General features: G+C 37.7%; 2 protein-coding genes across 3 annotated transcripts; both read right to left on the reverse strand.

The window, feature by feature from the left end:
- Window positions 1–1,618: 1,618 nt before the first annotated feature.
- LOC143849803 (Thioredoxin superfamily protein) lies at window positions 1,619–6,288 on the reverse strand. The gene is made up of 2 exons (XM_077359009.1): window positions 6,067–6,288; window positions 1,619–2,012 (listed from the first exon to the last, which is right to left on the reverse strand). Exons 1-2 carry the CDS (start codon window positions 6,209–6,211, stop codon window positions 1,759–1,761), a joined length of 399 nt encoding a protein of 132 aa, XP_077215124.1. The 5' UTR covers window positions 6,212–6,288; the 3' UTR covers window positions 1,619–1,758.
- A 2,813-nt stretch (window positions 6,289–9,101) lies between these two features.
- Window positions 9,102–14,130, reverse strand: LOC143849792 (Rhodanese/Cell cycle control phosphatase superfamily protein). Of its 2 annotated transcripts, none has more exons than XM_077359000.1 (6): window positions 14,004–14,130; window positions 13,598–13,839; window positions 13,288–13,438; window positions 10,101–10,186; window positions 9,885–9,989; window positions 9,102–9,409 (listed from the first exon to the last, which is right to left on the reverse strand). In XM_077359000.1, coding segments are annotated over exons 1-6 (627 nt in total). In that variant the 5' UTR covers window positions 14,045–14,130; the 3' UTR covers window positions 9,102–9,407. The 2 variants fall into 2 exon arrangements, with proteins under 2 accessions (XP_077215115.1, XP_077215106.1); XM_077358991.1 differs by having other exon boundaries at window positions 9,102–9,448.
- Between the last annotated feature and the right edge of the window lie 9,761 nt (window positions 14,131–23,891).

Consider the following 23,891-nt stretch of genomic DNA (forward strand, 5'->3'; position numbering starts at 1 on the left):
GTCTACTAGATTAAAAAAAGTGAAAAGCTCAAGTAACACCCAGCATGGTTTATGCTAGTGGCCTATCCATCGTTCGGATCTCTTCAGCAATTTATGTTCGAGTTGAAAGTGGCTTCAAGCAACATGAAATACAATCCTCATGTCATAGTTTTTCCTTCCAAAACTCAAATCTTCAAGAGTAAGTTGGATCTGAATTTATGGGTGGTTGTTGAAATCCATCAATCTCTGATAAGTTTAGATTCGAATTCACCGAGTAGTGGTTGAAATCCTTCTATCTCTAATAGGAATTTCATTAGTTTGCTGTTAGAAATGCCCAAAAATAGTGTGTTTTCGGACCCTTGTTTGAGATGGTGAGGTCTATTGTGGATGTGCCACTCTTTCTTTGTTTCACACTTTTTAAATAAGCTTTCAAAAGGTATTACAATCCCCAAAACTTTCAATATCTAATGAGAAGAGAACGGTCAGTCAGTAACTACATATGGGCAATGGGTACATATTCAGCAACAAAAAATACTACTTAATTGGCATTCAAATTGCATGATTCACGTAATGTTTGATCCATATGAGATTCAAAGCAAGGCCCATAAAATGGACGCTCTGGATCAAACTGAGCTGGGATGCACACCTCATTGTACTTAAACGAGGTTGTGCCCCTAATCACTCATTCCAATAGGTCCGTGGGCAAAGCTTGCATAACATGCAAGTAATCCTGCAAGGCTCTTGATTTGACCAATCAATTTGCAAGATTGTTGGCACTAGTAGGAACATGGAGAAAAGAAAGAAATCTTTCTTCATACCTTACTAAATTTTTTTCCAAAAACCTAGCTAGTCTCCAAGGACCTACACTCTTACCTTGAGCCCAGGATGGAATTTACCGAATCATCTTCCACCTCTAACTTACTCTTCATCTGCTCCCTAATATGCTCATACCGAGTTGGATAGCCTGAACCTCGGCCTCTGTGGAGTCTATTAATCCAATCGGCCATGAAAACACGTAAATGATGACGTCACAACCTCTAAATACTCCAATTCTCGCTAAACACTCCTCCAATTCCTGCTTTTGAGGATACTCTGTGGAGTCATTATTAGGAATGGGAAGACGACCCTCATTAGGCACCACTGAGAAGAAGAAAATATCGGCTTTGTGGAAACCTCCTCCCCCAATAATGAATTTGATTTTCCAAGCTAGAAAGTATTGGGAGACACTTATCCTAAAAAATTCAAGCATTTCTTTCAAGTTAAATCTCACATAACCACGAATGGTACGATGCACCAAAGAATCTTTACCCATAGAACCTAGTCGAGCAGTGGTGCAACCTAACAAAACATTTTTTTTATCGAGTGCAATGCCACCCATTAGTATCCAAACTATTCATAGGCTTGGATCCGGATCTTGTAAGCTTCTCTACAATGGATAAATATGTGATCACTATACTCTTCCTCCATGGGTAGAGAATGCACCTGTTTGCCACGCTAAAGCCTCGCTTCTTGATTCTCTCTAGCGTGTTGATTTTGTTCCACAACACTGTTTAGTGGAAGGCTTAGACTTTTGTGGGCACCAAAAGAGCTCTAATAAAGCGCTGAATAAAATGCGTACTATTATCAGAGCAAGGTAGTGTGGTATGGAGTTATAGTTTTCTTTAGCGAGTGAAGGTCTACTTTGTTCAAATATGTTAAAAAACCAAGTCATTGCATGATAAGTTGACAACTCTGCTTTATTACATAGCATAGCAATGGGGAAAAAAGTAGTGAATAAAATCATTTGCCAGCAATGAGAGCATCTATTTTAGCTTCAATGTGAGCTTCATGATCTTGAAGGAGTCCTTTGACAGACTCATCCTCCCACAGGATGAGCGTCGGAACTCCCCTGAGTTTGAACCTTGCATCGACTCTCCATGGATGGTTAGGATTCCTCCATGTGGGCCTGTCCCCAACATACGCCCTCAGGAGCACCACGTCACAAGATGACGCCCCCAGCTTCTTGTATATCACGGGTTCGGCCCTAACACAATCTGCAAAAAACAAAGAAACTTGGCATTGTTTATTGGGATAAAATCCCATATTATGGTTTCCCTATCTATAAATACTAATCATTCAAAAAAATAATAATCAAATTTATAAATGAGATGTGTCATGGCTTCGCCAATGAAACCTGAGAGAACTTGACAAAGAGTGAGAGGTCTGAGAAGAAATTTCTGGGATCATCTTAAAGGAACCCATAAAACATTGTCTTTAGATAAAGAGAACTTGTATGCAATCTGATTAATATGCAAAGTAAAACTCACATTAAAATTGAAAAGATACAAGCCACACCTAGTCAGGTAGGGAAGCCAAAAGCTCTCACTACAAACGTAAATCTAAAAGCTGACAAGAAGTACAGTCAAGCCATAGCGGAAAGCTGGATGAAGAAGCCAACGCTACTATATTTCGGATTGATCTATGTCAATTTAAGTATCAAGGGGAACTTGGGAAATGCTCTCATCACTCCATGACCTATGCTTCTTCAGCTGTTCCTACTGGGGCGGCCTGTCGTCTCAGCTCATAGATAAAGATATGCTGGCTAGCAATCTTGAGCATTCACATCTCTTCAACTCTGTCACTTAAATAATCCTCAGTGAGAGTAAAGGGCTTAATATAGTGAAGCTTTCACTGATGATAAATAGACTGTACAGGTTCTTCAAAGTAAACCTTGAATTGGTTGCTTTAGTTGGGGGAGTTGATGCACATTGGGTGGTGAATTTTACTCAAATATATCGGTTAAAACTAAGATGAAACCATTAGTTCGGTAGTCAACCACCACCATAACGATGGATTCTAAGTTTCTGAATGCCCAACAGCAGCTTGACATAAAGAATGGCTTTTGAGCTTGAAAAAGACAAATCATTGAAGCAGTTTCTGAACTTTTTTCTGGTTGCTCACTCGCTCCTTTTTCTGCAGGTTGGCTAGCGGTACGGCATGGATAATAAATTCTCTGCAATTTGGCGATTGTCGGCTCGTCCTCAGGTGGCAGCTTTTGCTTGGACAGTGGCTAAACAAGCGGACAAACACATACGGCTGCTTCAAGAGGCGCAATGTTTCTCTCGTCAGCATTGGCAAAATCAGTCAACATGTTGACATCATACTCAGCATCCGATATTTTGAGGAATTGGCATGCAATCATTTGGGAGAAAAATGTCAAAAAGTGCCCTACACCATCTTGAGAGCTCAGCTTTGATGGCAGCGCTAAAGGTAAACCGGGGCCGGCAGGAATCGGAGGTCTCATCCGTGATGCAGATGGCAACGCAATATTCTCATATTCCAGCCTAGCTCGGATATGCGAGTCCAATGAGACAGGAGCTAGAGCGCTATTGTATGGACTCAAGTGGTTTGTTATTCATCATCTTGGCCCCTTATTAGTAGAGGGAGACTCTTCCAACATTATTGGTTGGGCGAGCGGAGAAGCCTACTTGGACACTTTTTAATATCATTTCGGTCAAGACTGTTGCAAGGTCATTTGCCCAAGATTCTCACACATTCACAGGTCAGCCAATGATAAAGCTGACAATCTTGCAAAGGCCGGAGTGAACCTACACCATATGGAAGAGTCTTGCCTTATTGATGGTCAGGGGCGTTTGGCTGAGGTGTAGAGTAGATTTAATATCCCTTGTGTTACGCTATATGTGTACATCATATTTTGATGGGGACAACTTGTCCCCTATCTTTTTCTGTACATTTGTTCTTTAATCAATAAATTCATCTTCCTCAAAAAAAAAAAAAAAAGTTTCTCTCGTCAGAAGGTGCATCTTTTGCAAGTCCGACGAAGAATCCTAGATCACGACCTTCTTCATTGCCCCCTCTCATCTGCTTTGTGGAGGGCCATTATCAGAAGTTTTAGCTTCTCTCGGGCTTTCCATACTCCATAGATCCATTACAAGAACAATCTTATACTGGCTTAGTAGCCCCTTTGGTAAGATGGGCTGATCCCTATGGAGTTTGGTACCCTATTGGCGTAGGGTGATCGGGTGATCGAACAACGATACAAATGAAAAAAACTCGCGAGGATGTGCTAACAATTTGTGGGGCTTTGAAATGAGAGAATTCCTACACGAGACACAACATGAGCATGAAAGTGCCAAAGAGTTGCATGAAAGAAGCCTCAGAAAATCTGTCTTTTCTTTCTTCCTCCAACGTCATTACAGGATACATGAGATTCCAAAAACAAAAGGTGCAAGAAAAGAAGAAAGAACTGAGATGACAATATGCTCCTAACGAAGAAGGAAACTAGCTATTATCGTGTAGTTGCTGCCTAAACAACTAGTGACTGAAATAAAAACTTCCTATACTAAATATATAATAAACCACAGCTTTCTAAGAGCTAATAAAACAACGAAATGTCCTAAACATATACTTCCTAATTATAGACAATACCAATGAAAGAAGTCAAAAAACTTCACATGAATGCTTGTACTACACGGTTCCACGTGAACACCAAGCACAAATGGGAGTAACGCACACATAAGGCGTATTGAGAAATTTGCATACGATTGTTCTGTTAAAAGGCGTATTGGGACAACCTCATTTGAAGTAGCTTATGGGTTGAAGGGTCATAGAATAAAGCAATAAAAAGTACAAGAAGGGTGTTGATTTGAATTGACGAGCTAAAGAATAGTTTGGCCTTTTCTATGATTTTTTCTTTGAAACAACACCATCTCTTACTCTCTTTCTTGTTATTTATTGAGATATGTGCTTCATATTGTTTTGGGTTGAATTTAAGTTCGAAACTTGTTTTTTTTATTAAAAAAACCCATCCCTCTCTCTTTCTCTATTGATCTTTGTCTTTGGAAAGAAGAATTAACGATGTTGACCTTTTGAGTGATTCAAGAACAACTAAACTCCCTCGAGAAGAAGTGCTATTTTTGGGGAAGAAGGTCAAATCCAATTGAAGTGATCCTTGTGATTTATATGAGAGAAGAAGGCAAAAGGAATCTGACATCGAAAGCAGTACTTGAGCAACAGTATAAGGATTGCATTGCCAAACGTGTCATCATTCTACCTTGCAAGATTGCATTGTTTGAACGGGTACTAAAGCTTGTGAAGAATAAGAGGAAGGATACTTTGCCTTTTAGAACAGGGATTTGATGATCGTTTGGGGGCAAATTGGAGAGACAGAAGAAGACCCACCTCAGTCTCCTTGTGTCACTTGCATATGTGGAAGTTGAAACTCCTAACAGAGGTTCTTTATAGGAGCCAGAGTCAGACCACCTCTAATTGCCCTAGGAAAACCTTACAATAAGGGTTCTGCCTACCAGGATACAAGAACACCCCCTTGAAACATGGGTTACACTGTTGTGGGTTGTAAGGTAGCAAATATGATGTCATTTTTGAATTGGTCTCATTGTTTCGTGAACTTGATTTTCACTATCATGAACTTCCTCAACGTTTCCTGAAATTGTTCTAGACTTCACAAAATTGCTCCCTTATTTTCATGAACTTAATTAGTCAAAAGAGTATACGTGTTGTACTATCTATTGCTAAAATCAATGAGATCAACATCTCTCTGTATATGTTGTATAATCTATCGGTAAAATCATGATAATAACACACCATCATAGCTAGAAACAAAAACCAATCACATAAACATATCTGAAAGCAAAAAAATTTCACTAATTCGTTACATAAGCATAATCCACTATACTGGAGTGCTATTTGGGCTTATTTTGGGGGAAACTTCCAGGATTAGAGTTGAATCCAATTCATTTTCTAGCAAAAGCTCAACCCAACCCGGCCCAAGTTGCTTCCCTAATTATAAGTCGATGTGTTCTTGATTTTGATAAAAAAAATACGAGACAGAAAATAAATGGGTGGTTGTTGTGGCAGCATGATTCCATTGCTCAAAGATTTATCAATTTCCACTTCTTGACAAAACCCTTTTCAATATTTTAATAAATGGGTTTTCTTGCCCTTAGTGATTTACTTATCAATTCCCATTTTCTGTTAATAAATAAACATGGGTTTTCTTGCCCTTAATGATTTAATTTACCATTTCCCATTCTCTGTTAGTAAATAAATAAAAGAGAAGAAAAATACCAGGGCACCAGCTAAGAGAGGTAGATGGGTCTTTGTCAGCTAGGAAGAGAAGGAGCTTTGTTTGATTTTTGGTGGTCTCCGATCTAAACTTCTCGAAAACTTGATCGAAATTGGCCACAGTCGCATCCACCATTGTTAGAGGCATTTTGCTGTTTTCTTGTGAAGAATTTCGAGAGAGATGATGCAGGGGGACAGGGGAAAGTTCCTGATAAATAGCTTTCTAATTTTTATGGAAGAAAAAGGAAACGATACTATGAGAGTCACTTACCGTGAGAAGAGTAAGAAGCTTGACATGGGTGTGAATGTATTTGAAATCAAGACCGTTGATCTTGTAGAACATTATGAGGCAAAATTAAGAGCGTTGATTTTGTAGAAAATCATAAGGAGGCCTACATGGTCTTCTTGGTCCCATTACAAAGATCAATGATTTAGCTTTTCTGAGCAGAACCCCGTACGAGGCAGATGGATTAAGGGCCTAAAATCATTCGATCAAGGTGTTATTTGGCCGGAGGTATGGTTGATGTTTGGATCATCTAAACGAGGCTTTTTGCTAGGCCCAACTAGTTTCTTTTAGAAACCAGTTATCAGCTTTACCTTTGTGGTGGCTGTCGTTTCCATTATATGAGTAAGATATAGTTGTTTAGAATAAAATCCTAATAAATCTCTATACAATCCTAGATTGGCAGTAATACATTCCAATCTAACATACAATCCTAGATCGGCAGTAATACATTCCATTCTAAAAGAATAACAGATGTTATATACAATTTTAAATTGGCAACCACAGGCCAATCTAAGGTAGAGATTGGTGATCAATCTAGCCTCCAAATAAGGGAGTTTATGTGCTGTATTGGAAAGCAATCTCTTTTCCAAGGATGGAAGGAAATATCCACGGTATTATCTTTTGACAAATTGAACTTGAATGTGGATCATCCAAGGGTTAGGACTACAGCAGTGTCATGTGGATGGGCCCTTATCAAGCTTCTTATGCCTGCTGATAGTTATCATTTCTCGGGCTGACTTTGAGGAGTAAAATTCAGTATTTCAGTTAAGAACAAGGAGTTTCTAGCAATTAACTAAGAAGGTGATTTTACTATAAATTGGTTGGGTCCACTGTGATCTAGATCATCTATCTAGACACAAACTAGAAATTGCAATAAATGGATGGCTAGGATTGTTCAATTGCTGACTTGAAACCAGATAGGCAAAACAAATATAGTCAACAATATGAAATTCAAAAGACGAAAAAAAGCCTTAACAAGGTTTGATAGATCAAGGACCTAGGATCATACGATCAATGTGATCTCAACGGCATTTCGCTGGATTTGTGGCTACCAGTAGGACCTACGGATTGATCAGATAGGCTCATTGTCTTTAGGAAGGAGCCTAACAGCTACCCTTTATTTAGCATTTTCAGAAGGACAAAATATTGAATGGTGGTCCCCCCTCCCCATAGTTAAAAATTCTAGGTTATAGTAGTTAGCATTTTTTCTTTTTCTTGGAAGTAGTGAAAATTTTTTATCTTGAAAAACAATTCCATGGAATCGGTAGGGGTCCCCGCTAAAACCCAGCTTACCCATCAAAAATAAATAAATCTTGTTACGGTCCTAAGTGGGGGCCCGCCTACGTATGGGACTGGGTGCGACCCTGCCTGGTATGGGACATGTTTAAAAGGCATTGCCTAACGCGTTCCGTCAACTCTGGAGCTTTTGGTGTATCGGTAAGGTATCTAACATTTGATATCAGAGCAGCTACCATGTCCTGTGTTTGAGTCACGGAAGGGGCGACCTGTGGAAAAGGGCTGCCTGAAAAAAAGGCCAGAATGAAAGCCGTTACAGAGTGGGCCGCCAAGGATGGTGGATTCGGAAGCATGGTGGTATGTTATGGTCATAAGTGGGGGCCCGCCTAGGTATGGGACTGCGTGGGACCCAGCCCGGTATGAAAGCCGTTACAAAGTGGGCCACCTAGGATGGCGGATTCGGAAGCATGGTGGTATGTTACGGTCTTAAGTGGGGGCCGCCTAGGTATGGGACTAGGTGGGACCCAACCTGGTATGGGACAGGTTTAAAGGGCCTTGCCTAACGCGTTCCATCAGCTCTGGAGCTTTTGGTGTATCGGTAAGGTACCTAACAAATCCATGGAAAATGAGTTTTATTTTTTCCGTTTGTCTCATTGAGATTTATAAACAAATATTCAGAATTGGTGAATTATTTGTTAGCTTCGTATTTAATTATAAAAACGTGTTTTTCTTTAAATTATAAAAGATTTTATAAAGTAAAAACGGCCATAAAAATTGGACTTTTTAAAAGAATTTTTTCAGTCATTCGAAGAATTTCGTAACCATGCTCACAATAACTTGAATGGCAACTGGCAAGGAAAAAATAGTGGCACCCTTTTCTCCCATAAAACATGACAGAAAAATACCATTCAAAGCTAAGAAATCACGACACTAGTATTGGTCAAATGGTATATTCAATTTCTTAGCTTTGAATGGTAATTCTTCCTTGCTTACTGATTAAGCTGGTCAGAGCCCCGGCAACAGGGTCACTTAGTAGTTGGGGTAAAATACTATATTTCTTCCAAATTAGTGCAAGGAGGTCGATTTGTTAAAGCAGAGATAGTAGTAATCACAAGGAGTGGGTTTACATTTTGTTAAACCAAGAGATGTTTTCAGTATAAACAGAAACACATGAAAATCAAGAAATTCTGAAACTGCCTGCTCAAAGTAATTCATAGACCAATACTAGTTTTATAATTTCTCCTCATAATGTAACATGTGCTCTGAAATAAATCTAATCTCAGGTGATATAAGTGACATGGACTTCTCTGATTTTTCTAGACTCAAAAGTTTTAACTTACCAAATGTTTGTAATGAGTTTATACTTTGAGCGATGCCATCAAGTTCAAGTAACTGAATGTTTGGTGCCATTTAAGTTCAAATGCAAGATGGTTTGGTTCGCAGCTAAACAAACTGGATATTTTACGGCGTCAAACATACATTCTGTCAAAACAATCAGGAGAAAGCGAAAGAGACATTGAGCCAATTCAGTTCAATTTGAAAAGATGTGGAACACAGGCTTTTTTGGCCATTTCAACATTTGAGAACACATTCAATATTTCCAAACAAAATGATCTCTTTCTCTAACAGGTAGTACTTACATACTGGATCCAGGTCTTCGCATTTTGGATTTCAAACAAATTTTGGCTTCTGCATCCCATTGACATCTTCTGTCATGAGCAGCCAACCACTATTTTTTCCCGAGAACACATGACAGAGGGAGCATTTAAAAAATTTTCTTCTGTTCCAAGAGCTAGCTTGTAGGGCTCATTTGAAGTATCTTTTCTGCTTGATCAGGGAAGAATGTTATAAAAAGATATGCACCTGCATATGAATGGCATCAGATAAGGTGTGCCAGATTATCTTTGAAATGCAGCAGATGAAAACTGTTCACGCAAATCAGTCATAATCATAGTTTTAAATTTTGGCTGAAATCCGAAATTTCAGCCAAAATTTCCACCGAAATTTTTAAAAAAATACTGAATTTTTTTACTGAATTTTACATGATTTCAGCCGAAATTTCCACCGAAACTGAAATATTTCGATTTCAGTGGTGGCCGAAACCGACACCAAAACCGAAATTTAAATCCATGGTCATAATATCAAGTGTTGAAGAAGCGGTTAAGAAATGCAGAAATGCTTTAGTAAATCACTACAGTGAAAACTCAAAACTCAGTACACATCCAGATTTTAAGTGCTAATGTAACAAAGAAGTTACTGCTTCCACCCGCTGGCAAAATGACAAAGTATAACAACTTACAGATAAGCACGGTTCCTAGCACAGCCGATATCTTGCCTTGAATAGTCACAAGACCGGCCTTGCCTGCATTTTCCAGCTCAGTAGAACCAATGGAATCAAATGTTCCTGCAAAACATGCAAAATATATATCCTTAACTTTCTTACTGTACGGATAAAGATCTTTTATTTCAACGAGGAACTAAATTCAACTATAGATTTGTCTGATCTGGACTGAACCTGGTTTTACTGACTGAAGTCCTGACGTAATACAGGATAGATTCTGGAAACCTTCTTTTTCTAGCGTATTAGCGGCCGCCACAGACCTTAACCATAATTAAAGAACAATCATGTCAATTTTGTTACAAAGCTAAGCCTTTCAGATTCTATTTATGATGTTTGGAAGGTATTTGCTAAGATCAGAAGTAGCAAACAACGTAGCATAATTCAATTTCTGAAGCTAAGATAGTAAATACATACAGCAGGAAACCTAGAGACGAGAGAAAGTCTACAATCTATAGAGAATTGTAAATATTTGTATTAAATTATTCAATGATTGTTATTGTTACCATAAAAAGACTTGTTTATTATGCATGAAAGCACTTCACAATTTACTTGTGGAAAACTCATGCCTAAGGGTAGGTCTCCAGATGAAGGACTAATACTTCCTTTCTCCTCAAATATCCATGACTCCTTGTTGAACCTTCAATTTGATCTGAATGCATACAAATTCTGCAGATGCCTATCAACAGCCACAGTTGTTTCTTTAATCATTGCTTCTCAGATGTCATGAACCCACACTAATATCAGACAATTCTATGCATCACTTGTTGTCTTTGAAACTTTTGGTATTTCAATTCAGTAATACATAAAAGGCTATCTATAATCATATGTAACACCTGTTCTCCATCAATGCTCAACCATATAAACAATTTGGAGTCAACATATTAAACTGACTGGAAAGGGAATCTACAGCCAGTAGGATTCATTATCCAGTAAGTGTCTAATTAAACTTTCGCAAGTGAATCTTACAGAGCCTGTATTAATATGGTAAAAAGATTACAAAAGAAAACAAAAAACATAGGCAGAAGTAAAAACACTCAAGTGCCGCCTCATCTACTCAAAGGCAGAATAGCACCACTAGTATGCCACTTGTGTATCCTATCCTCCCTTAATTCATTGCAATTTCAAGTTTAAGATCTCTCTCCTTTGCACCCGACGAAGAAGAACCTATGCACAACTTTTCTCATGAGGAGACAATCGGATGTTCCAAATCATTCAAAATATCACACTGCACCAAGGGAACTATGCTTGCAGCGTATAATAACCAGCATCCTATTTTAATTTTATTCTAAAAAATCACCAGATCGATAGGCTTTAAAGCCTAGACCAGAAACCAAATAAAGTCCATCAATCCTCTTGATTATCTGTGATCCCTTTCGATAACAAATGCGCGGCGATGGAAGAACTTCTTGAAAGGGGAGAAAATAAAAAAGAATAGAGAGACAATAAGACAGAAGGACAGGTCTGATTGTGGGAAATTAGATATCCGATATATATATATATATATATATATATATATATATATATATATATATATATATATTTTTTTTTTTTTTTTCAAATCTAAATTTCGATATAAGAAATGGTAACTGGATGAATAGTTTCTCATAGCCACGCGGCAACATGGGATTGCTGGTTTTCCCGCTCGGTTATAGTTTCAGTTTCCCTCGCAGAACTCATATGATTTTGAGATGCTACATAAGAGTCACCAATAATAGTAACATGCAACTTTATCAGACATTTATCAAATGTGTAGTAAACAGTGGTGTCTTGCTTTCCATGAAATTACTATTGCTTGCAAAGCGAACAAATGCAACCCGTAGAACAAAAGTTCAGATGTTCAAATGCAGCTCCAGAGATTTCTTTGATTTATTTATGCAAAGAAACACCTATTCTCTAACACCTTCTAGTCTAGGATCAGAAACTAAAACCAGCATTGTTTAATCTTTAAGAGATCAAGTAGCTAAGCAAGCTAAGAGGACAGTATCAGGTAACCAATAGTTCGGATGTGACACCCATCTTTAAATATGCAACTCTCATGTGGCACTACAGAATCAGGCCATTGAAATGCTAGATGCATGACTGCAAGCTGAACTGGTTGCAAGCCCGAATATGTCCAAATTAATCAAAATATCCTATACGAATAACCACAAACAATCAGTCTCAGTCAGAACCTCGATGGCGGATTTTATACAGCATTATTGGAGGAAGGGAAATATTACACCAGGTATGAGTAAACACAAACATAAAGTATAAAGAAATGTATCCAGATACATAAATACATGCTGAACCTACATACAGATATAAGCCATGATTTAGCCGACACTTTGAATTTACTGCTAACACGTGCGTCGACACGTATTGACACTCTTTTCGAGCTTCGACACTTGTAAACATACTTCTAGATGTTTCAGACTTAATGTAGATGTGTCGACAAATTTTTGAACCCTGTCAGGTGAAAAGCAGTTTATTATTGAATATAGCGTTTACTCCCTCTTTTATCATTATCTCTTATTTTATTATAAACTCTTCTTTAACTAATATTTGTTATCCCCCTCTCCTAAACCCAAACCCTAAACAAACTCTTCTTCTAATATTATATTAATTGTATCATGCTTTTTTCTTTTTCTTACTGCAATGTTATTTGATTATCTCATGTTTGTTTTACACCTATAGTTCCTTAATCCTAAGATTTATTAATTTGCTAAGGCCCTGTTCGATTAAGATTATGTCAACCGCTTGCCAATGTTAAACTGATTATTGGACTCAAATTTAAACATAATTTTGAGTCCAATAATCGGTTTAGCACTCACAATCGGTTGACATAATCTTAAATGAACCGAGCCTAAATAAATACCATATTTATCTTATTGCAAACTATGATTAGTAATCATTAACTTCATGTATGTACAAGTATGGGAGTATCCCCATTTTTAGTTTCTACGGGTTCCCGTGTCGGACACCTCATCTATGTGTCGACACTCTACACACGGATCCGTGTCCACATATCATTGGAAATAAGAAATAAATGAAACAAGAAGACAACATCGTAAATGCATGCGTGACCAAGATGGTTCAGTATCATGGCAAAAATCTAAAATATGCCACTCTTCTTACATATTTAAACTTCTATACAGAGACATCAGTCTCCAGAGTATATTTCCTCCCATGAAACAAGAATAATGGCAAACCACAAACAATTATCGGATAATTCATCAAAGACCTAATCTGATTATTAATAAAATATGATGACAATCAATTTTTTGGAAATATGTATGCAGTGCCTTACTCTCTAGGAAGCAACTAATATGGTTCATCGCAGATCAATAAACAACAAATAGCACCAAGAAAAACATCTACTGACCTCAATCCTTCCTGACATACTAATAACAATTTACTATCAGTTGAAAACTGCTCTCTCACCGATTTTACAAAGTCAGGATTGAGTTTAGTGAATGACAACCCGAAGAACAATCCTGAGAAATTGTTGTGTACTGTCCTCTTCACAATCGTTCCTGCACACTTTCAGTTACTATCAGAACAGAGAGTTCTGATCAAAACAAAGCACTAAATTGACTACAAATTACCCATACAAAACTAAAACTATGAAAAATAAAACTATAAATTAGCAATTAAGTAATGCTTTTATTAACCATGTTGCAAAATGGGTATACCAAGATCATTGTCCTTGTTTTCCACAAAGAGGGGCACATGATAACATGACTTAATACGTGCTCGATCGTATTGGGTTCTGTCCCTTACATCCAAAACAGTGTAACCTTCTTCCCCTATCAGTCTCTTTGCCTCTTCCCCATTCACAAAATTCACTTCTGCTCTAATTTTCATGCACCTCTTATTGAATGATTTATATGGTGTGATTTCCGCACGATTAATCTCTAGTACTACCCACCTTGTCCTGAAATTCCCAAAACACATTTTGAATCTTAGTTTCCAATAAAAATGAAAAAAAAAAAAAAACCTTTTCCAAACGCCTAAAAAAGAAAAGGAAAAAAGAGAAAAAAAAAATCAGAAGGAGAAAACTCAAAAGAGTAGTTGAATTGAATTTTGGAGAGAAATTACCTTTGACCAGAAAAGGGTGTGCAGCAGCTGAGACTTGCCATTGCTATGATTTTAGTCTCTCTCTGTGAGGAGCCATGAATGAAGTAGTAGTAGGGCCATGGAAATTACAAGCGCAAATCCTACACTGCCACGTGTCTGCCAAAGATTAAGAGGGATATTGCGGGAAAAAACTTTCGTTTTCTTATCCAAATTTAATTTCAGCTCTGTTTTTTGTGGGCCCCACTTCTTTGCCATTAACAGTTAACAAGGAATTAGAGGGATTCAACGGTCAAAATTTCAAGATTAGATGTATAGAACATTCTACACCTAATCGCATGACTAGAGAACACCCTCACGCTGATTAATTAACACTAATAGATTAATAGCTCGGTTGGATGATTCTATCTCCACATGGTGGGATGGCCACGAGATAAAAATCATATTGATTGGACAATAATAGCCGTAAGAAAAATCTATTTAGTCAAATGGCTAGGGTAAAGAAAAATGACCATCTACCAAGAAAAAGAGAAGAAGAATTACCAAAACTAAGGGCACGGTTGGCTACCATGAATTGTTTTTCTTGATAAATCCGTGTCTCCTACTAGTGGGGAGGAGGGTGAAGTGGCTACAAATCGGGAAACAAAATACTGGAAACTAGTATCTTCGGATTTTGAGTTGAGTTTTTTGTTTCCAGAGGTCACCCCAATGGACGGCCTAGATCGTGTGTCATCATCGTGATGGTCGGTTAAATCGCAAGAGTAAGTCGAGATTGCCCCGTCCGGGCAGATTTTCTAGTATCATTATTCCCTCTTTGAAAATGACTACCATATTCAAGAGTATTTCAGTCATTTCATGAAGAACAGAGGCATTGCAATTGCTTATCTTCACATGCATACATGGCTATATCTTTTAGGTTCGTCTGTTTAATAACGTTTTTTCTAAGCAAAACCCAAAAATAGATAGCGCATGACCGGAATACAAGTAGGATGTCAATGGACACAAGTGGTCTGATGGATCTTTAAAGGTTGCACTTTAATAGGATAGGAATTGGGCATAACAGTTGGATCCGTCCCATACCGACTTAGATCCGAATTCGTTGTTTGGAGGCGACTGCTAACGTACAAAAACACCTTTAGGGACCGTTGGATACGCTGATTTTAGAATCCAGGTTTTAGTTTGAAAAGAGTGTAAAAGAGGGTTCATAATCAAGCTGCTATATGTTGTTCTGACAGCGTTTCTTGGTTTTAAGTAAGAAATCCAGGTTTTAGAAATATCCCCCCCATTGTGAGATTTCTAAAACTTGGAAACATGGGACGATTGCTTGCTCTCTTGCTGTAGGAAAGAAGGGCAAGAAATCAGAAAACAACAGCTGGTCTCTTTCTTCTCTCGTCTCCCATCTACAATTTTGAGGAAATCCAAGATTCTAAAATCCACATTACGGCCCTTTATATTATAAATGAAGGAGTATTTATGAAGGATATTTTCATCATATAAAACTTTTAATCAGAACAATTTTCCCTCCTTCCGAATGCATACCGTCTCTAGTTTCCTTCTTCCCTTGTTGGCTCCACTTGACTAGTTAGGTAATCCATAAAGATTAGTTCTTTTATTTACAAGCATTATTTTACTTAGGGTTTGTTAAGGTTAAGGTGCATTGGAATAGTATATTTGCAATAAATCTACACATTGTTTGAGAGTTTTAAAAATATTTTGAGGATGCATTCTCAAACCATGTGCAAATACACGTTTCCAATGCACCTTAACGCGGGGACACTCGTTGACAAAACCCTTTTACTTATTTAGAAGTTTAGATTAGTCGCATGTAAGGTATTGATTGGACTGAAAGTAAATGGAAACACATTAATAGTAAAACATAATATTCCAACTTTTGTTTTCCAAAATTTTGTGTACCACTTAGGTAGGACCTAGGACACTCCTATAGGGGCCAATTCCAAATGAATAGTAGAATCTGAAAAACACTTCCAATATGGGATCCATACGTATCCAAACTGGATCCATTGAAACTCTTAAATAATGTAATGGCACCCCTTGACACCTGCATTCAATACATCCCTCATTTTCAAAGAAGAAACAACAAGAAAGCAGTGAATGTCAGTTCATCAATCAGAAGGATCCAACGGGTGTATGTCCGTTCATCAATCGGAAGGATCCAATGGCCACAAAGCATTCGATCCAACGATACAGTACTAAACAAGGATTCACTGCAAGGGGCGTACAAAAAAGATGGAAAATTTTCCGTATCATTAGAAAAGAAATGGAAATTCAATCCCAGAAAGAAAGACAAATAAGCATTCCACATTCCATGGGAGGAGAAACTCCTTCCTACGGGAGGAGACATTCTCTTTGTTTCATTGTAGTCAAAATAAGCTAATCCCTGGGTTTAACATACTGCCCAACTATGTGCCTATCTATTTGCATACGCAATTTATGCATAAAATGCTCTATTTTTCCTTCACAAATAAGAAGTGTTTTAGGGGAATGATACTATGGGAAGCCTCAAAATGAAGTATAGGAGAAGCTCAATCTTTTACAAGATTGTATTCAATTTCACATGCTGCTATTCTGCCAAGATCTCTTCGTTAGTTGGGGGGAGAATCTACACGAATTAGAACCCCTAATCATCCACTCCTTTCATTTTAGAAAAGCAAACTAAAAAGTAAACTGGGTTTGCATGGAAATTAGCTGAAAACGAAAAGCAAGCTAAGTTGCTCCAACATAGGTTTGGAGTATGTTGGAGCAACTTTTCTGGGCTATAAGGCCACAATATTTCACGTTTTCATATGGATATGATCTAAGGCTACCATTGATACCTTCGAATACTAGAAAAGCCTTGTGAGACATTGAATACGATAACTTTCATTCAAATACTCAAAAATTTCTTCGGAGTGACATCTGGAAAAATGTTAGGGGTTCAATTTAAATAAAGGAGGAACCAAAATATGTGTGTAAGAGAAGCTAATTGATACAGTTCTCATTTATTGCAAGGAAATGAGAGAAATTCTATTAGTTTAGAAATAAGGCGGTCTAGTGAGTGATTCACGCTTTTAACTTCAGAATCTTAAGGAGACATGATAATCTATAATCCTAATAGTGTCTTCCAACTGGTCAAGGTTTTAATATATCAGAAGTCAAGGAAACCTGCATGGGGCTCAATGCTTAGGCATACTCATTTCATCTCTATTGTTAGACTCGGACTAAAGACAGATTTTCTACCAAAACTATTTAGAGGATTGAGGAATTAAGAGCAAATTAAGGTACCTTTCACAGTTCCAATACTATATTGCAGAACTGTCAATAAAATGAAAACATACTCAGGTTGGGCAGAAAAAAAATGAAGCCTAGGCATTTCTAGATTAGAACATGATGGGGCATCCAAGAAGCAAATGCCTAGCTAGGAGAAACTATAATATGGAAGTCATTCATGGAGATAATATGGCTAGAAAGCTGAGATCTACATAACCTACGGGGGATTCCATCAAGCTCAATAAGTCATTTAATTTTGAACCAAAGTAATTTCCTAATCATTCTATTTCGAATAGAATCTAAGTACACATTTTCAACAAGATTTGCAATCACATATATGAATAAACTTGGTAAACAAACTAGTCATATTCTTCACATCACTCTGAGCTTAAATGTTGTTAACATATCACCACCACAAGGGAAATCACTCAACCTCATTTTACAAGACCCGTGGAAACTCAAAACCTCTAACTCTGCCATTGGGGCATGATGATTCTATTTACTGGTCTTGGACCTCTCCATAACTCATATTACAAGGTCTAATTCATAAATTCAAACCAAATTGGCACACTTCAATAATTGCATATCATATATAGGAGTCTATATGCTAGTCATACAGCATAACTTTCCTTGCAAGGTGTTCGAAAATTTAAAGCTTCGACTTCTTGCATGTAAAAAACTCAGTCAGAATCGTAGTTGTCATGAGGGGAAGCGGGTGCGAGAAGTGAAAAGCTTTTAAGAAGGAATAAGAAATGTAGTGTCATTGAAAATCAACACGAAGAATGTAATAAGACTTACTGGAAGCGAACAAGAAGCGTGAAGAAAGAGATGGAGTTCAAATAAGTTAAGGAGGAATGGTTAATGTAGGTTGGGATCACAAGTAAAGAGGACTTCACCTCTAAATATAATTAAAAGTTCTAGGAATTTATTGTTTCACATATTCTATTCATGCAGATTTAATGTTAATTTTTTGGACACAGATCCACATAAATTATATTTGAAACTTAAAATGACTTTATAAGTTTTTAATACACACCTTATGTAAATATGACCAATCTCCTACATGCTCTAGTGGTAGAGGCAATAAGTACTCATGTTGCCATGAGGTGTAGGTTCAAGACTGGTACAGAAAGACTCAAAGACCTTGTGTAAATATAATTTTCCTGCATTATCAACAGGGGAAAAAAATCTTTTAGGAAGAATAATCACCTAGGTAGGAAGCATTTTCTTAATTACGAGGAAGTGTGTATGAGGCACACTTCCATTAAATTTGGAAAGCAAAATGAACTTAGTTTCTGAAGTGCGCTTCCCACCCAACTAGAAGGCTTAAGATAACTACGGTAAATTTTTTTTTTTTTGAATTGTATCTTAATCTGCCCATGTTCTTCCTTATTAGGCCTCTGAAAATTCAGCGGGCTTGTTAAACCCACAAAAATTCCTAATCGACCCTACAAGAAACATCAGAACCTTATTTCGCAATTAGCAACAAACGAAGCTTTATATCTTTATCAAGTAGCCATGTATTTGATATATCAAACACCACGGAAAAATACATGAACTTGGCATCGGGAAAAAAAACCTATGCAAAGGAAAAACCAAATCAATATATTAATGGTGATTTGCAAACTACACCGTCCAGTTTATTTATTCTTTGCCATTTGAACAGTTCAACCTATCTATGAATCAACAGGGTTCCATCCATAGGATTGCTGGATTATTGGCTATGCCATCGATTTCTCTGAAACCTTTTTTGATTCAGGATAAGGAGCTTGAGACAGTGAAGGTCATGTTAACACAAAATAAGGTGGCAATATTCACATATTAGAGTCCAATCACGCTTTCAAGTCCAAAATATGACTAAATTCGTTGCTCAAAATTTTGCCTTTTCAGTTTCTTGTGAAGGGTTGACATTAAAAATGGAACAAAGAAATAGTATATGACGGTGGCTGATGTCAGTCACAAAAAATAGTTGCTTTTTTGGGATTTGCTAGGGGCCATTGCAGAAGGCATTTTGCTGACCAGCTGTTGCATGAGAGGGCAGCCACCTCAGGTGAATTACACTAATAAGACAAAATCTGTTGAAAAGAAAGCCTATGTGTCTGCTCTCTGATGCGACAGCCTGCGTGAGAAATGCCTTGATGGTCCCTAGCAAATCCCTACTTTTTTTAGTGATGAAGTTAGTCCTCCCAATCTCTTTTAATGAAATCAAGAGTAAAAGGAATACCAACACATAGGGCTGCACACGGTTCGGTCCGGTTCGGTTTAGGGAGGTATTTTGAACCGAACCGATCCCATCGGTTTGGAGAAAATCCAAACTGTAACCGAACTGATGGAGGGTATAACCGAACCAAACCGAACCAATTTTAACCGGTTTGGTTTGGTTCGGTTCATGGTTTATCCGATTTTTTATTCCACTTTAAAAATTCTCCCTCAAATGAGGCTTTTAAGCCTTTTATGTTGCATTTATATCTAGGGTTGATATTCTTAGGGTGATTGCAATGACAGAATTACCCCTAGACTACCCAAAATGGCAAAAATGCCCTCTAATAAGAAGACAAAAGAAAGGAGGTGCAATTTTGGGTTATGGGTGGCGGCCAAAAATGGGCGTCTACACGGGGTGGCCAAAATGGGGTGTCTACAATTTCCCATCGGTTCGGTTCAGTTTATTTTCTGATTAAAACTCAAAAACCGTGAACCGAACGATGGGATCAGTTCGGTAAAAGTCTTTACCGTGACCGAATCAATGCCTAGAAAAACCGAACCGAACCAAACTGAAAGGCTCGGTTCAGTTCGGTTTATCGGTTTGGCCAGTTTTTTGTGCAGCCCTACCAACACAAGGGGTTGGAAATATATGCTGCCATGAATGTGACATATTCACTGCCTTTTCTCCCACAAGCCACCCCCTCTAGTAGTCTAGTGTATTTATGACTACCTTTTTATACTACAAGGGGGTAGCCCTATGAAACAACCAATTACTCCAAAAGCTTAATACATTTGATCTGTTATACTTTAACAGGTCCTTGGAAGAAAAGGGGGAACATATTTCATTTCCCCGTGAATTGTTATAACTATGGCTCATTAGTTCTAGGTTGAAATTCCGGATTGTTCCCATTTTAGAAGATCTTCTACTTTTCTTTATGGGACTACTTGCAATCCACTTTGCGTGTACAACAAATGGTCTAATCAAAATATTTGGGGGACTGCCCTTCTCACCAAGCAATCCACATTCAGAAAATGTGAGTGCGAGATGCCACAGTAATCTATCAATTTGCAGAAACACCCACAGTGCTTCAGTTTTACCTAAATGGGACCACAATTGCTTGATGTGTTGTTCTTCATTCTAGCCCCCCATGAATGCTGATGTAACCTATGTTCGGTGTTTGTCGATTTTTACTTTGTTAGTAGATAGAAAAACACCTCGCCGGTAAGATGTACGGGAAGAAAAATTATTTAGTATCAAATGAAGAAATTTATATTTTGAAAAGATTTACGTCTTCTAAAAATTAAAATTCACGTGTGCCAATATGATCAGCTCTCTCCTTCTTCTTCTTCCTCTTCTTCTTTTCTTCGTCTCCTTTTTAGTTTTTCCATAAGTCTCCTTCTTTTGACATAAAATGGAAAACAAGCTTTAATTAAGCTCAATTTTAAGGGAAAAAATGGGCATAAAATTTGTTTTAGTCCCATTTTCGCCTGTTGAAAACTTAAACATTGTACTCACAATTGGGGGTGGCAATCCAACCGAAACCGACCCAATACCAAACTGAAACCGAACCGAAAATCCGGTTTTGGTATGGTAAAGCCAAACCGATACAAATTTCGGTTTGGTTCTACCAAACCGATTCAAATTTCAAACCGAACCGAAACCGAACCCTTGCCCATAAGTTTCAATGATTATGAGTAAGGGGTGGCAAAATTGGCCGAACCGAACCGATTCAAATTTCGGTTTGGTTCAGTTTGGGGGTCAAACTGAACCGAAACCGAACCGTTGCCACCCCTACTCCCTGTACACGTCGCATATAATGTTTCCATAAATGAAATGCGACTTGGATGCACATCAACACCTATTTGTCCATCTCGTCACCCTGGAAGTATAGAAGATATCACCATCATATCACCCAAATTATGACAAAAATATCAAATTAGACCTTTAAAATAAGAAAAGTATGAGAACAGATGAATATTTTTATAAAGATTGAAGGTCAAGGAGTGTGAGAAAATAAATACACGTGGGTGAGAGTTTAACGAATGTGGAGAGAGAGAGAGAGAGAGAGAGAGAGAGAGTTAAGTTACACATTAGATTGAGAGTGAGAATGAGATCATTGCCCCTACCAGGAAAGGCCCTCTCTATTTTGGATTTTGAGAACTGATTGTGAGTCCAATACTGATTATTGGACTCAAAATTAAACGTAAATTTGAGTCCAATACTGATTATTGAGGACTCACAATCGCTTCTCAAAATCCAAAACAAACAAGGCGCCTAAACATAATTTTGAGTCCAATAATCAGTTTTAGACTCAAAATTAATTATCAAAATCCAAAACAAACAAGGGCTAATATGCTGAGTTAGAATTATTTAAGGGAAGTGATTTCAGCGCTCCATTGTTTTGATAAACATGCGATCCACTTGTTTGTCATGTAATATTTAAAGGTCTTTAAGTGGTTTTTGAGAACCGTAATATTCCTTTGACAGCCCTTTAAATGCTACACGATAAAAATTGGAGCGCCTGTTTATCAAAACATTGTAGAGCAGAAATCGTTTCCCTTATTTAATTGTGAGAGCAACTTCTTGCCCAACTTATGGCCCTGTTCATTTAAGACTATGACAACCGATTGTTTTAAAGTATTTTAAGTCCAATAATAAGTTTGGGACTCACAATCGGTTGTCATAATCTTAAACAAACAGGGCCTTAGTGATGGTTCGTCAATCACCATATATAGATGTGGGTACGAGTTCTGACTAAGAATCCAAATCATTTTCCTTCAATTAATCCAAACACGATTGAAAATGACAAATGCTACGGTGGTCCATAAATTGTTGGACACGGGCAGAAGAGGCCGAGCCAACCCGGGACAAATAGGGCTCATTGTCTACTACGTACATCAGTAAAGTTGCTTTAAGCCAGCTAGCTACAAGGTCAAGTGTTCAAACGGAGTCTTGATCAAGGTTTGAAATTTCCACCGAAATCGAAATCAAGTATACTCGAAACGTTACCCAATTTTGAACGAAATTTAAAAATTTCTTCTTTTTTTGCCGAAATTTAAGGCATTTCACCTAAAAATCTCGATTTTATATATTATTATATGTTTTCCTGAAATTTCACCAGAAATTTCGTAGGAGATAAAATAATATTTTATTTGATTTCGGCCGAAATTTCAGTTTAATTTGATTTCAGCCGAAATTTTGGTTTCGGTGAGGATATAAACGCACTCAGAAACCGAAATTTAAAACCTTGGTTTTGATCAAGGTTTTAAATTTGTTTTCGGAGGTAATTTCGATCCTATCCGAAACTGAAATATTAGGCGAAATACCGAAATTTAGGGCAAAATTCGCTATGCTACGTTTCGGTTTCGGTGATGACCGAAATCCTTAAAATTTAAAACCTTGGTTTTGATAACTATGATAGTGAACACTACAGCTTATCATGATCAATATTATTTTAATTAAAAAAACGTATTCACAATAAGCTTCCCATGTGCCTCGTTTGCAACAAAATCCATATCGGATCCATCTACAATGGATTATCGGATCCATCCACGATGGATCGCCCGTCTCAAAAAACGCTATCTGACCCTGATTTGTTTGTCTGCTTCAGTTTTCTTCTGTATGCAAAATTACCGCATGCCCATGTTAAGACAATTCAGTGGTCTCCACACCATGTGCATTGAACGCCACGTTCTAAACTTCACATCCCTTGTTGTCGATAAATGCGAGATATAGTACAACTGCATTTAGTGATCCCTCGTGACTCTCGCAGGACGGTTGTAATGGAGTTAAACATTTTTTTTTGTTTTTGAAAGGACAGTCGTCCCGCGTGGGCTTCTCTCCCAGGACTGATAGAGACTTTCCAAAATGAAAACTCGTGTTGGGTTCTTTCATAAGATATACGGTAGCAATGGAAGGAGGATTTTCTAGGCTACCATGATCAGGACATGTTGGAATCTTTTTAAGGAAAGAGGTCCCACATGATAAGTAAAAATTATGTGTTTTTGGTCCTTTTTTATTGCTGCACAAGCCCAACCCTAACGCAATCCGACCCAATTGAGACCGATTTGGAAAATTGGGTTTGATGGGTGAGACTAGGGTTGAGAGATAAGGCCATGTCAAGTTGCCAGGAATAATTTTTTCATGATAAATTGGTATCTCCAAGTGGTGATAAAGGGGTAGGGCAGTGATAGAAGGATAGGTGATTTGAGAGGGCATAATTGAGATGAGTCTGAGAAGTAGTTAAAAGTGAGGAAAAAGTAAAGCCAATTTTGATTAGAGTTTTTTGTTTCCTGATTCTTAGCCACTTATCATCACTTAGAGACGCTAGTTTCTTGTTTTCTTGTCTCTTGATGTTTAGCCACTTCAACCTCATCTCCACTCGGAGACACCAATTTATCTTGAAAAAAATAAAAATAAAATTCATGGTAGCCAAATGTGCC

This window comes from Tasmannia lanceolata, unplaced genomic scaffold (assembly GCF_043159265.1).
Source record: "Tasmannia lanceolata isolate RefF3 unplaced genomic scaffold, GAP_Taslan_0.1 ptg000003l, whole genome shotgun sequence".
NCBI lineage: Eukaryota > Viridiplantae > Streptophyta > Magnoliopsida > Canellales > Winteraceae > Tasmannia > Tasmannia lanceolata.

Bases quoted from the DNA above. Each gene is read 5' to 3' on its own strand.
- LOC143849803 (XM_077359009.1), bottom strand. From the start codon at position 6,211: ATGCCTCTAACAATGGTGGATGCGACTGTGGCCAATTTCGATCAAGTT. The intron at 2,013-6,066 runs GTATTTTTCTTC...TGTTTTTTGCAG, and splicing joins CTCTCTTAGCTGGTGCCCTG to ATTGTGTTAGGGCCGAACCC.
- LOC143849792 (XM_077358991.1), bottom strand. From the start codon at position 14,044: ATGGCAAGTCTCAGCTGCTGCACACCCTTTTCTGGTCAAAG. The intron at 13,439-13,597 runs GTATACCCATTT...GAAAGTGTGCAG, and splicing joins AAACAAGGACAATGATCTTG to GAACGATTGTGAAGAGGACA. The intron at 10,187-13,287 runs GTCAGTAGATGT...ATTATGGTTAAG, and splicing joins GTATGTCAGGAAGGATTGAG to GTCTGTGGCGGCCGCTAATA.